Source organism: Struthio camelus, chromosome 16 (genome assembly GCF_040807025.1).
Source record: "Struthio camelus isolate bStrCam1 chromosome 16, bStrCam1.hap1, whole genome shotgun sequence".
In the NCBI taxonomy this organism is placed as follows: Eukaryota; Metazoa; Chordata; class Aves; order Struthioniformes; family Struthionidae; genus Struthio; species Struthio camelus.
Window position 1 is genome coordinate 22,422,743 of NC_090957.1, and position 12,965 is coordinate 22,435,707.

Genomic DNA, 12,965 nt, shown 5'->3' on the forward strand with positions numbered 1-12,965 from the left:
TCTCTCAATTAAATAGGGATTATTTCTGGAGCAAGTAGCTGTTTTTCTTCAAAATTTTGCCTTATTTATGCAGTTAAACAGAAACCCAATTTATTTTGTGTATATCACTAAGAATGTTCATCCTTCAGTTGCTGAAAACAGAGCTTCCTCTGAAAAAGTGGGTTTTTTAGCTCTTCTTTGAAAAACAGAAGCTGGAAACAAAAAAATTAAACTTTTCTGGGAGCATTTCTCCCCCCTCCCTGCCAAAGATGGCTTAGTTCAGAGCTTGGCTATGACTGTTTTCATTCATATCTGTCTAATGATGTGATTCAGATCAATGCAGAGCAGATCTGAATGTGTCACCCTAGGATATTCAAAATGCACAACAGGTTAAAATTCACCCTCTGGGGTTCATATCAAGAACCAACTTAGCTGTTGTCTGCAGTGGTCTAATTAATAAACTGTGAATTCTCTGACAGGTGGTCTGGGCCCAGCTCTTTGCAGTTTCATTTTGAGGTGACTGTTAAAGTATTAACGGTGACCAATGTTTGGGAGAGTAATTAATTAGGTGTAGGTGCCCTTCATGAAGCACCTCTCAGGTCTTTGCTAGTTTGTGTATCTCCTTGCAGCAGCCAGCCTAGTTCTGCGGAGTCCCTCCACTGCACTGTGTTTAAATTGATCCATCAGCAGGTTGGAGAGCCAGGGAGAAGGTTGGGATCCTCTGCCTCCTGAGCAACATTCAAGGAATGGAAATTACAAAGGCTGAGCCAGTTTTTCTCTGCTGTAGGTTGAAGGCCCATAACAGCAGGAGATGAAAGATCAGAAAGAAACCCTAATACAGTACTGGGAGGCATGAACGCGCCTGTGCTTATTAGTATTATGCAGATGAGAGCTCCAAGTTCACAAACTTTGTAAAGCATTTATAAAGCCTGCCTAGCTGGGTCATTCTGTAACTAGAAGACTGCACAATATAGCAACCTTTTGCAGCATGGGAGTGCTGGAGCTGTTGCAGGAAAGTTCAACCAGAAAGAGCCTTGTTCGGCTGCAGTAATGGAACCTGGCAGCCTGTCAATGGCTAAGAGATTAACCAAAGATATACGTGGTGGCTGGACCTCTTTAGGACAACTCTGGCTATGACTTACTGCCGCAGTTCTTGCACTTAAAAGGAGAAGGCACAAGATTTTAAGAATCAGACTGTTCCGACCATTCTCCCCAGACTGAGAATGTTTTCCTGGAATCCTGCTGTCCAGAATGTGGACAGGATATGTGTTCCTCTCCTTTCTTATCACTTCTGAATATTGCTGATAAAGGAGCTGCCTATTCCCTGAAAGGAAAAAAACTATCTGTGAATAACCTTTTCCCTCTGCCGTGCCCTTCTGCACTGGAGCTATTAAAGCTTCAGCTGGATTGTTTGGCTGCATTTGATAACTGTAAGTGAAAGACACCAGGAAAAATTGTTGCTGAAGGGCTATTATATCATGCAAGCAAATTGCAGCGAGGCTACCATGAGAATGCTGTGATTTAAGACAAAGTTCAGAAATTATTTCTTCTTCTTCCTCCTTTCTCTTTTTCAAAGTCCTGAAACGAGCCTTTCCGTGCAAGAAAGGATCTCAAAGGGATGGATATGACACTGTCATTTCCTGCAAAAGAAAATTATCTCCTTGACTATTGTTTTTTTTATTCCCAGCAATGTCACCTTATTCTGGAATGTGACTCTCTCACTCAGGAAACCTAGCATCTAGAAATGGCAACAGGATTCAGAGGTGAATACTAGGGAGCTTCAGGCTACGTCTCCAGCTAATCCTGTAGATTTGTTAAATGTTGCTGTGGGGCAGCTCAGCTCCTGAATGCTCTGGAGTTGAGTCAGGCTAGGAAACAGGAAGGTCTGGGGCTGTGTCTCCCCACTTCCTCTTAGTTTCAGAAAAAAAAGCAAACTAATGGACTTGTTTTTTTCCTCTGTGGAATTTGACCTCTGAATCCCGAAATTACTGTTGAAGATCAACTGCAAGGGACAAACATTTTGGAGAGAGAGGTGGGCCCATTGTATCTGCAATAGATATATGAGGGAATGGTGATGCCCTGAGCAGCATGAGGAGGAGAAGGAGCCTCTATCCTGTTAGCACACTTCTGCCAACCCCATAAATCTAAGTCGGTTAAAAACAGGATTCATTACTGGAAGAGCCTGTAGATAATGGTGATGTTGCAAAGGCTGACAGGTAAGAAAAGGGTTGTGAGAAAATAAAAATCACTTTTCAAGAAGTCAGAGGAAATAAAAGACCAGAATAATAAAAGACCCTCTACTCAGCCCTGGTGAGGCCTCACCTGGAGTACTGTGTCCAGTTCTGGGCTCCCCAGTACAAGAGAGACATGGCACTGCTGGAGAGAGTCCAGCGGAGGGCTACCAAGATGATTAGAGGGCTGGAGCACCTCTCCTAGGAAGAAAGACTGCAAGAGCTGGGCCTGTTGAGCCTGGAGAAGAGAAGATTGAGAGGGGATCTCATCAATGTGTACAAGTATCTGCAGGGGGAGTGTCAAGAGGATGAGGCCAGCCTCTTCTCCATGGTGGCCAGCAACAGGACAAGAGGCAATGGGCAGAAACTGAACCACAGGAAGTTCCATCTGAAGCTGAGGAAAAACTTCTTCACTGTGAGGGTGACAGAGCATTGGAACAGGTTGCCCAGAGAGGTAGTGGAGTCTCCTTCGCTGGAGATATTCAAAAGCCGTCTGGATGTGATCCTGGGCAATATGCTCTAGGTGACCCTGCTTGAGCAGGGAGGTTGGACTAGATGATCTCCAGAGGTCCCTTCCAACCTAAACGATTCTGTGATTCTGTGATTCTGTAATTCTTTCTACTCATTTTCCATCTTGTGTAGGGTTTTCTCATCTTTATAACAAATCAAGGGTACTTCAGCATTTGTGAGAGTGGATTTGACCATGAGCCAGCAATGTGCCCTTGTGGCCAGGAAGGCCAATGGTATCCTGAGTTGCATTAGGAAGAATGTTGCCAGCAGGTCAAGGGAGGTGATCCTCCCTCTCTACTCAGTCCTGGTGAGGCCTCACCTGAAGTACTGTGTCCGGTTCTGGGCTCCCCAATACAAGAGAGACATGGAGCTCTTGGAGTGAGTCCAGCGCAGGGCTACTAAGATGATTAAGGGACTGGAGCATTTCTCCTATGAGGAAAGGCTGAGGGAGCTGGGCCTGTTCAGCCTGGAAAACAGAAGACTAAGGGGGGATCTGATCAATGTGTACAAGTATCTGAAGGGACGGTGTCGAGAGGATGGGGCCAGACTCTTCTCCGTGGTGCCCAGCGACAGGACAAGAGGCAACGGGCACAAACTGAAACACAGGAAGGTCCATCTGAACATGAGGAAAAACTTCTTTCCTGTGAGGGTGACAGAGCTCTGGAACAGGTTGCCCAGAGAGGTTGTGGAGTCTCCTTCCTTGGAGATATTCAAAACCCGCCTGGACGCGATCCTGGGAAATATGCTCTAGCTGACCCTGCTTGAGCAGTGGAGTTGGACTAGATGATCTCCAGAGGTCCCTTCCAACCTCAATCACTCTGTGATTCTATGATTTGAATAGCCTTCTCTATTACTTTGTCTGCACATCCACTGACAGCAGACTTAGCCCTGTCACAGAACCTGAGGTCTGAATATTTCCTAAACACTGGAGATGTTACATCTGCAGCTACATTTCCCAAGAAAACAGATTTCTTCTATTTGGCAAAAAGGGGTGATTTTCTATGCCCTCTGTATTTTTATGTCAGCTCTGAAGGAATAATTAGAAGACCTGAAAACTTTGAAAATGTGAGGTTAAAACCCTGGGATAATCATCTGCCTTGTAGTTAGTGTGTGTATATTATGTGGTTTGTGGTTGAAGATTCCCATAAAAGAATGGTTGGTAGAAGCATTCAGGATTTCCATTTTTTTTAAATATTCCCTTTCTGAACATGTTTGTGGGGTCATGGAAAATGTGGATTTTGATTTGTAGCAATTATTTTAATTCTGGAATAGATTTTGATCTCTATCCAGTATCTAAGAGGCAATGTGTTATTATCACATGTAATAAGAGACTGAGGTACAGGAGCGCTGGGGAAGGAGAAAAGGGTTTTATGTGCTGGTATCTATCAGATGACAAGGTCAAGGTGACAAAAGTCACGTAAGAGTCAGGGTCACCACTGCCAGTAGTAACCTTACATCTGAGCACAATCTACTAATTATTTGGGCATTTTTTAATAAGTTCTCCCAGGCTCCCCTGCCTTGTAGCTGAAGGACCAGGAACAGAGAGACAAGGGTCCCTCAGATCCCAGCTTTGACTTTGACAGAAATCTGAGCCAGAATGTTTTTAATCTGATGTATTAGGCTCATTGAACCGGCCTTTTGTGGCAGACCAGCATGTCTTACTTGGCCTGTAGACAGCATATGAATTCCATGACCAGTTTTTATGAGGTCTCTAACAGTGCAAAGTCAAGGAATTTGTTTCAAGGTCCAGAGGTGAAATTAACTGGGACTGCTCTTGGCTTCAGGCTGCAATCATATGGAGCCTGTAGGCCGGATTGGTCTCTTAGATGACAAAGACAGACCCAGAGACAGCAATAACAAGGCAGCATCAATCCTATGTTCATATCAGTCCCTCTCCAGTCCCTACACCAGATTCTCTGTGGAAACACTGCTTATGCAGTTATGCTGCCAGTGTATGCATCCAAATATTTCCAGCACCCACTGGCTGTTTTCAGGCCAAATTGTTGGATGGGGAGAAAGTCTTGGGAAAATATGTATCTGGTTAGAAGAGAGACCTGATTATGCCCTACTAATGGGAAAAGTTACAAGGGAACTCCAGAAGACAACTTTGACTACAGAGAAATTGTCACCAGAAATTTTGCTCATAGTAAATCAGGCTCGCTTAGTTCTAGTCCTCCTAGAATGACATTTAATTTTTTTTTTTTGCTATTTACCATTCAAAACGCTAATCTTTAGGGAAGATGCATGGATGATGTAGGTGCAAAGCACCCAGAAAAAATCCTGTGAAGAGACTGGATGGCTGGGGAGCCATTTATAGAAAAGCAGGAGCTAGAACAGCAGCACACTGAGGTATCTGAGGTATTTACCCTTGTGCAGGTATAAGAAGAAAGAGAAAAGTAAACACTGCCCTGCAAGATCACCAACACATTCAGCTGGGTGTAAAGTTGAGGTGTCTGTCACCAGTGAAATGAGTATTGCTCCATGAATATCTTTAACCTGCTGATGTCTGTTAGTCTTATCCATTCAGAAGCACCACATGTTGTAGGTATAAGGGGTAGGCACAAGAATTCATCTTGCAGCCTGTGTTTCCTATCAGCATCTCTACTTTTCTTGTTTTCCTCACTGATCAAGTAAGTTTACCTCAAGTGAACAACTAGTTGTCTTTAACATGGTTTAATGAGCTGTCCCTGTATTCCATCTCAGGAGTCTAAATATTTACTGGTCTGTGTTTAGTCAGAAAAATGCAATTCAATCCACTTAGCACTCACCTTGCACTAAAATTTTCAGCCTTTCCTTCTTGAGTTTCCAAAGTGAAGCTTATAGCTGGGGTGATGATTTACCCAAAACCTAGTTAAGAAAATTGAAAGGCTTATAGTGATCTTAATATGCTTAAGAAAAAGCAAAAATAACCAAATATATGCTTAAGAAAAAACAAAAATAACCAGGAAAAATATAATATTATCATAAATTTAAAAAAAAAGGGATCTAACCTTGAGACTTTTTTCCTTTTCTTTTTGCCAGGGTTGAACTGGAGGACTGCAAAGTCAGGCATCTCAGAAATTATAATTGTAGTGATAGTTATAGTTTCACATTTCTCTTAGTTGTAGTGTTCTATATAAAACTGTACATAAAAGTCTTCAATTTTTTTAAAACAAAGTGGTCTATGAAAAGGCAAAGATTCAAACAGCAGTAGGCTGTTTTCACTGAGCTAGAAAAAAAGCTAACCAGCTGAGACATATTACTAATTATCAGACATGAACAAGCAACCAAGAGACTGTAAAGAACCCACCCCCAGAGAAACTGCTTTTATGCCAATTAATCTCAACATGTTTTAATTAAGATTTTTAATTCTGCAGTACAGCGAGAAAATAAAGTTGAATGTAATGCAAATAACATGTCAAGATGTGCTCTATCAGTATAATTCTGTAATAATTCATAAACTCTAGGTTACCTAACACTACTTAAGTTTGTATGTTAGACGTAATTCAATCATATTCTACTATAGACCTAAAGTTCAAAGGTTACAGTCGTTGCTTACAACAGGTATATTTAGATTTGCTTCCTAAGGAATTCAATACCTTTGTTTGCCTGAATGCTGTATAATCTTAACTATGAGTTGGCTAGCATGCAGCTAAAGGGAGGCTTTATACTCTTGCCAAATATTTATGTAGACATCCATGAAACTGTAATGATGTGTGCACCACCTTTGCAATGACCAAAAATTAGTTATTTTTATCATGTGTGGATGAGCTTGTGGGTGAGTTTGTAGAGGATACTTAAGAGTTTTACTTGCCAAAAGGAATCTCACTAATCATAACATTTTCATTACTAGTGATCATGCACTTGGAGCTCTCTTTCCTTTACCTTTAAAAGTAGCTGTAGCGTTATTTCTAGTACAGCTAGATGTCCCTGTACAGGGTGAGGGGACAGTCATTCTCTTAAGTCAGACAGTTGAGATGGGAGTATAAAAGCTGGAAATAACTTGTTTTGTTTTTCTATTTAGCCCTGATGATTTTATTAGCATGAGTCATTTTTATTAAAATGCTAATACTTATGGTTAGCAGCATGATGGACCTCGTGGCAGATAGAAATGTTTCATGAAATGGCAGTCTCTGTTCTGTTTTGGAATAAGAGGACAGGCAGGCCAATATAGAATAATGGAAATGCTTCTGTTGCTTACACCCCATATGCTCAACACTGCGTTTGGTTTAGCATTTGTCCTACAGTATGCAATGAAACTATAGGCCTGAGATTTCACTGCTTTGATCTTCAGCTGACTTCAGCTGGCAGATCTGTGTGAACTTCACCGCTCTTTCAGTTTATACCCGAGGAAAGGCAGTGTGGGGGTCTGAATCAGTACATCAGTATGCATTTTGATTCTCTGTTATCACTAGCATTAAAGTAGTACCTATAAGCCCAACATCTTAAAGTTTGGCTCTCCACGTAATTAGAGTTACTATTTGGTTTGAGAGCTGTAATTTACCAGGGGCCCCTGTCAGGTCTAAGACTCCTTCAGATCTGAGCTTGCAGCTCAGGTTCCACCAGTTTGGCCCATTCAGCATTGTAGGGGTGAATAAGATGTGTCGAATGCTCTTGCTTGTCTACCATCGGCTTTCTTTCTCTGGCCCATTTTGCCAGCCCTCCTTTTGCATTATAAATCTTCATAAAAGGCTTGAGTTTTTGGCCTTGTTTACTAGACAAGAACTCATTCAGGCTCTGAGCTGTCATGGAAGCTCTGTATCCCACAGTGCAATAGCAAACTACACGTTTCTGTTGTTCAGGTTCTGAAATAGAAAAAGAAAAAGTGTAAATAGAAGTGAAATTAAAATTTATTGACCGGCTACCAAATCTATAAAAACACCCTACTTGCTAGTCTGGTGTAGCTAAATCCAAACAATCTAAACCTAGACATCCAAAATTTACATTACATAGTGTCCTTGTGTGTGGTGAAGGAAGTCTTATTTAGTTCTTGAGCTTTCAGGCTATAGCTGGGGGAAGGAGGGTGTCACATTTTCAAATCTCTGTTCTCAGCTGTGGTGCTAGGAAACTTCCTTATTTAAAAAAAAAAAAATTATATTCTCATGTAAGGAAAATGTTTGTTACCATGCCAGCTGGCAGAACTGCTAGTCTGTTGTAATTATTAAGAATAATGCACCCATCTGTAGTTTGAGTGAGGATCGCTATTAGCTTAAGCACCAAATTAACCATTTGTTTCTTACTCACTGAATACAGCCAAAACATATTACAGAATAGAGGGGATATATTTTTCATGAATTTCAAATTCATGCCAACAATTTCCTTAGTTTTATACAAAGCCCTTTATGGTATTTTTCCCTACACCCTTCAGCTGAGTGCCACAGTAGAAGAACCTAAAAATGCAACAGCTTAAAAGTGGAACAAACTAAATCATTATTGGCCTATTATTCAAAAAATGAAATAACTGTAATGGTAATACAAAACAGATAATGGAAAATAAGAGAAATTATTCACATTTGCAACCATTGTAAAATAGATAACAATATATTTGGTATATTGTTCTGTAAGTTTGGCTATGGATCTCAGGCTCTGGAGGTTTTGCATTCATTCGTTACTGGGGAAAGACTTGTTTTTCTGGCAAGCTTGGTACTCCACAGGCTAATAGTTCCTGCAAATGAGGCCCCACTTACCCTGGTTCACTTCAGCAATATTCCCTTATAGCATCTTTTAAAGGGATTCAAATGACAAGCAATACCTTTCTGAAGATGTTCCTGCAGAATTTCTTGTATATTACTCCCAGGGTCAACGCGTATTGCTCCTGGCAAATGGCTGACCTCAAATTCGTCTTCCTTCCGGATGTCCTAAGAATAGAACACCGCTGTATTTTTAACCAGCTCGTTAAAGAAAAACATAAAATACTTTCTGGCCATGCAAAATACGTAACTTGACATTTAAACTTCAATGTATCTCTGTTCTTAAGTGTTGTCCAAAGCTGGAGGAATACCATAGTCCTATGTGTGCACATTTCTGTGTCTGCAACAAGCAACAGACTTGCAAGCCTTTGGATCACCAAATTTGCAACTTTGTTTGATAGTCTTCAAATTAAGATTGTTCTACCTAGGCTCTCATAGGCTGGCTTTTGAAATGCATGTTGCCCGCCAGTTTCTTGACCTCAAAAACAGAACTCAGTGAACAGTTAAGCCTTTAATTAAATATGTTCTAACAATTGTTTCAGTGAGTGATAACTATGATCTTGCTTCTATCGAGTTACAATTATAGCATGGGAATAAAAAAATTGCAGACTTTGTACTGACTTGTTATAAATATAACATAATGCGTACCCTGTTCTCTGTTATTTAACCATATTTAACACAGGATTCTCTCAAGTCTGCAAAAATCTCTCTGACATTTTATGGATAAAATCCTTTAAGACATATTGACACGGATAATGGCAAGTTTGCTTTCTATGCTAGAGTAGATGGTTAAATGTATGAACCAAAGGGGATGGCTTAGGGTCCAAGCATTGGGTATGAAGTACCTATCGTTCTACAAGATCACTGCTTTCAACCATAAAGCCTTGCTGTACCTTCTTTTCTTTCTAATGCAAATGCACTGTGCTATGATCTCATAGCTGGACTCTTGGTAACATCCCACTTTCTCAGCCTCTGCCTTCAGGATCTAATAGCACTTCAGATAAGACACGACTCTATTTTCTCCAGTGTTGTACAATGGAACCTTGCTGCTTTCAGATCTCAGAATTGGCTCCATTTAGTGGTTGTGTCTCTATATCAGGACAGATTTGGCAATTTCTACTGATGATTTATTATATCTTACTCCATATACCGTTCCATTTTCTAAAAAGGGATTATTGCCAGTGCCGTACTATTCAACATGACTAAAAATACCAGAATCTAGCCTCTAGTTTGTCATATTCTCTGAAACTCATCAGTATATTGTTTAGGCTTAAATAAGTGGAAAACATATTCAGATCAGAAATTATATTTTTGTCAGTTACAACTATCCAGTATGAAAAACAGCACAGTTGACTGGGATAGATAACTTCAATTACAGGGTAATGTATCCCTAAGTCCTCAAAAGGCACTTTGACTTAAGTCATAGTGAACATGTCAGATCTCACTCTAGCTACAGGAAACACTTTGTTATCAATTTGAAACTGAATGATTGAGTCCTGCAAAGAAACAAGTACCTTTATAATATCTCAAAGGAGAGTCATTTTTTTGCGAGATGAAGGATATTTCATTTAACACTAGAAGAAGAATCTGAAGTTAGGTGTGGCAGTTGGAAAGAGAGGTTAAGTCCAGACATTGCAATCAAACTACTGATGTTGGTAGACACATGATGCTACCTCATGGACCTGGTATCTGCCATCTGCGGTCTTCATGAATATAATATTTAAAAAGACATGTCACAAAACTGATTTTACTGTCGCTTAGCTACCATCTGTAATTACCACTGCTGCTATGTGTCCTTTCTTGAATGTAGTTTTCAACTTTCAATAGGTTAATTTACTTAAGGTAGAAAGCAGTATCTCATCTGCTTGTGTTCGTTAAGTAGTATAGCTCTATTTAACATATAAATCCACCTTAATTCACAGCCAACTTTAATTTTAGCATATTCTGTCACAATATTTCAGAGAAAATAAGGGCCAGGCAACAGTGCTCAGACAGACAGAGCCAATAACAGGGACTGCAATCTAATCCCTAGAGAAGGAGAAACTGAGGCAGGGATGTTGTACCTCTTTCACAACAATAGTAAGGAAAATTCCACAGTCATATGGCTCACCGTCATATGTTAACACCTATCCCCTAGAAGTTTGATTGAACTGAAGAAAAAAATCCATCTTTTCCTAGAGAATGTTCTTGGCCATTACAGTATGACCCTGACTTTCAATTTTGCTCCTAGTTTTGATGGTCAAAAATTGAGATGCTTGACTTAATTCTAGTAAACCTACATAGTAATTTAGTTCCTGTGACCAACCCTTTCATAGGATCCTCTCCTGTGAAGTCAGTCTTGGGAGAGAAATCACATTCCAGAATAGCAATGCAGACACGTGGGATCTGTTTGATCTCTGCTTTTAGCCCAAAGTCTGTGTTTACTGGGGAGTGACTTGGTACATTTTGATATAGTAATGGTTGTATTCCTCAACCACTAAAACCTTGTCTGAAAAAAGCAACACTATTTTATTAAGAAAAAATAAGCACAAATCCTTTTTAGATATTTTTGTAACCCAATTCCCGGGGAGGGGATCACACTATGCAGAAAAAGATAGTATTATGGAAAATTGCTAACCAAGACACTAAAGATAGCTTAACAAGTGAAAATAGCAAACACTTCATTAAAAAAAAAAATTGTCACGATTCAGGTAACCCTGTAAGCCTGTGCACGGCGCTCTGTGGCTCAAGTGCCTAATAATACGACTGCAGTAGCACTGAGCTAAGCTAGGTTGACTGTGCAAAACCATAGAGGTTTATTCTAGCCAAAGTCTGAAAAAACTAGTATGTGACATGAGGCAGAACTGCAACTTTTGGAATAAATGTACAACCTCAGAAGCTGGGCTCCTCTCCAGGGTGCTGATGCAACAGTGCAGCTCCGCTCCACACTCTTGGAGTGTTTATTTATTAACTGGTTTCACTCTGAGCCAAATTTTAAGCTGATGAAGAATTAACTACAGAGATTGACTGAAATCTCCTTGGCTGATTATAAAGTTGCTATTACAAACAAAACAAAGTCCAGTCCCAACTTTCTATTCAGTATGCAGAGAGAAAACAAAAAATCAAAATGTATTTTAGGATTGATTTCTACTTTCCATTTGGTTCTGCTCTGGACCTGATCAACAGTGGCTAGTCTAGTACAAAGTTAAAGTGAATGTTCTGCAAATACAAATATAAGCTCATCTTCTTTCAGTCATCTCAGCTTATGCATGGGTTGATCTAGACAAAAAGACATGTCTAGAACATTGCCCTCAAAGGTACTTTCTAATGGAATTGGAATGGAATTGCCTGTCTGGTAAAAGCTCCCTTTCAGGACAGAGCAAATCATTATTCCAACATTAATTTTCTCTAAAAGGTTTTTTTTAACCACGTTTTACATCAAATCTGTGATGCTAAAGCATGAAAAGTTCAGATCTGGAACATGGAGCTTTCCTGAGAAACTCAGAATATTGATGATTTCCTAACGCTAGCAACGACTGAAACATAAATACAAAGATTCTTGGTGAAAATGAACGCTCCGGGCCATGTCAGTGCGCCCCAGAAGAGCAATGGTAATGACGGGGGGGTAGTATGAAAAATCCTGGCATGGAGGTGCTCGTTATGGGTTCAAGGCAGTCTGCCCGCTAGACACAGATGCCGTCTAGAGACAGACTCTCCTGCAGCTTCCACCGAGGGGAAGCTATAGCCGAAGCTCCGTTAGCATTTTAGACGCTATAACCCTCTCACTGCCAGAAGGCACAGGAAACCAGATTTCGTTAAGTTCTGCTGTTCATAGAATTACTTGGTTTTAATTTCATTTCTCTTGGAGCATCCTAGCTCTAATAACACAAGTTTAAAAACCAATTTTATTAAATTCTAACTTAAAATATTTTCTAGAGTTAGAAAAGTAGTAACTTCTTAATGTAGATTATAAAGAGATCAGAATGGCAAATAATCGTTCCTGCTTGATTTTAAGCATAACTTGCTTTAATTCATAAACACCAAATTACTCACTAAAATAAGTAGGTCTTCTGGCTTTTCCTCCAACCAGCTTTGCAATGTCTCTGTAGGAACTGATTCCACATTTGGAAAAGACTTCTGCACCCATTTTATAGCCAAGTCCACCATTTCTGCAGGGTCAGTTACGTTTAGTTTACGGATCTCCTCTAGAAATTCTGTTGCCATTGCTTTAGGGGCAGTACAGAACTATAGAGAATGCACTCTTAAAATGTGTGCTTAAAATGTCCCTTTATTTATCTACTTGGTGATAGGTCACATGCCTGATTTATTATATTTGGATAGCTGCCATATTACTGCTAGAAGAAACATTTTTTTTTTCTGAAAAACAAGTCTAGAGAATGCAGAGGCAAGGATGAGACATTTATGCCTACACTGGGCCACACCAGAAATAACATTTCATATGTGACTTTTTTTTTCCAGACCATAAAAGCTTGCAAATTTTTGGTGACTGCTACATAAAGGTGGCCAATAAAGGCTGTGGAGGCCTGTTTGCTTTGTTCTCAGAGTGAAATGTTTGCTATAAAATGGGACTTTGACT

General features: G+C 40.0%; 1 protein-coding gene across 1 annotated transcript; it reads right to left on the reverse strand.

The window, feature by feature from the left end:
- Positions 1–6,035: 6,035 nt before the first annotated feature.
- Positions 6,036–12,831, reverse strand: LOC104147935 (uncharacterized). Its single transcript, XM_009680878.2, has 3 exons — positions 12,422–12,831; positions 8,452–8,557; positions 6,036–7,504 (listed from the first exon to the last, which is right to left on the reverse strand). The coding sequence occupies exons 1-3, from the start codon at positions 12,590–12,592 to the stop codon at positions 7,233–7,235; spliced, it is 549 nt and encodes a 182-aa protein (XP_009679173.1). The 5' UTR covers positions 12,593–12,831; the 3' UTR covers positions 6,036–7,232.
- Positions 12,832–12,965: the final 134 nt, after the last annotated feature.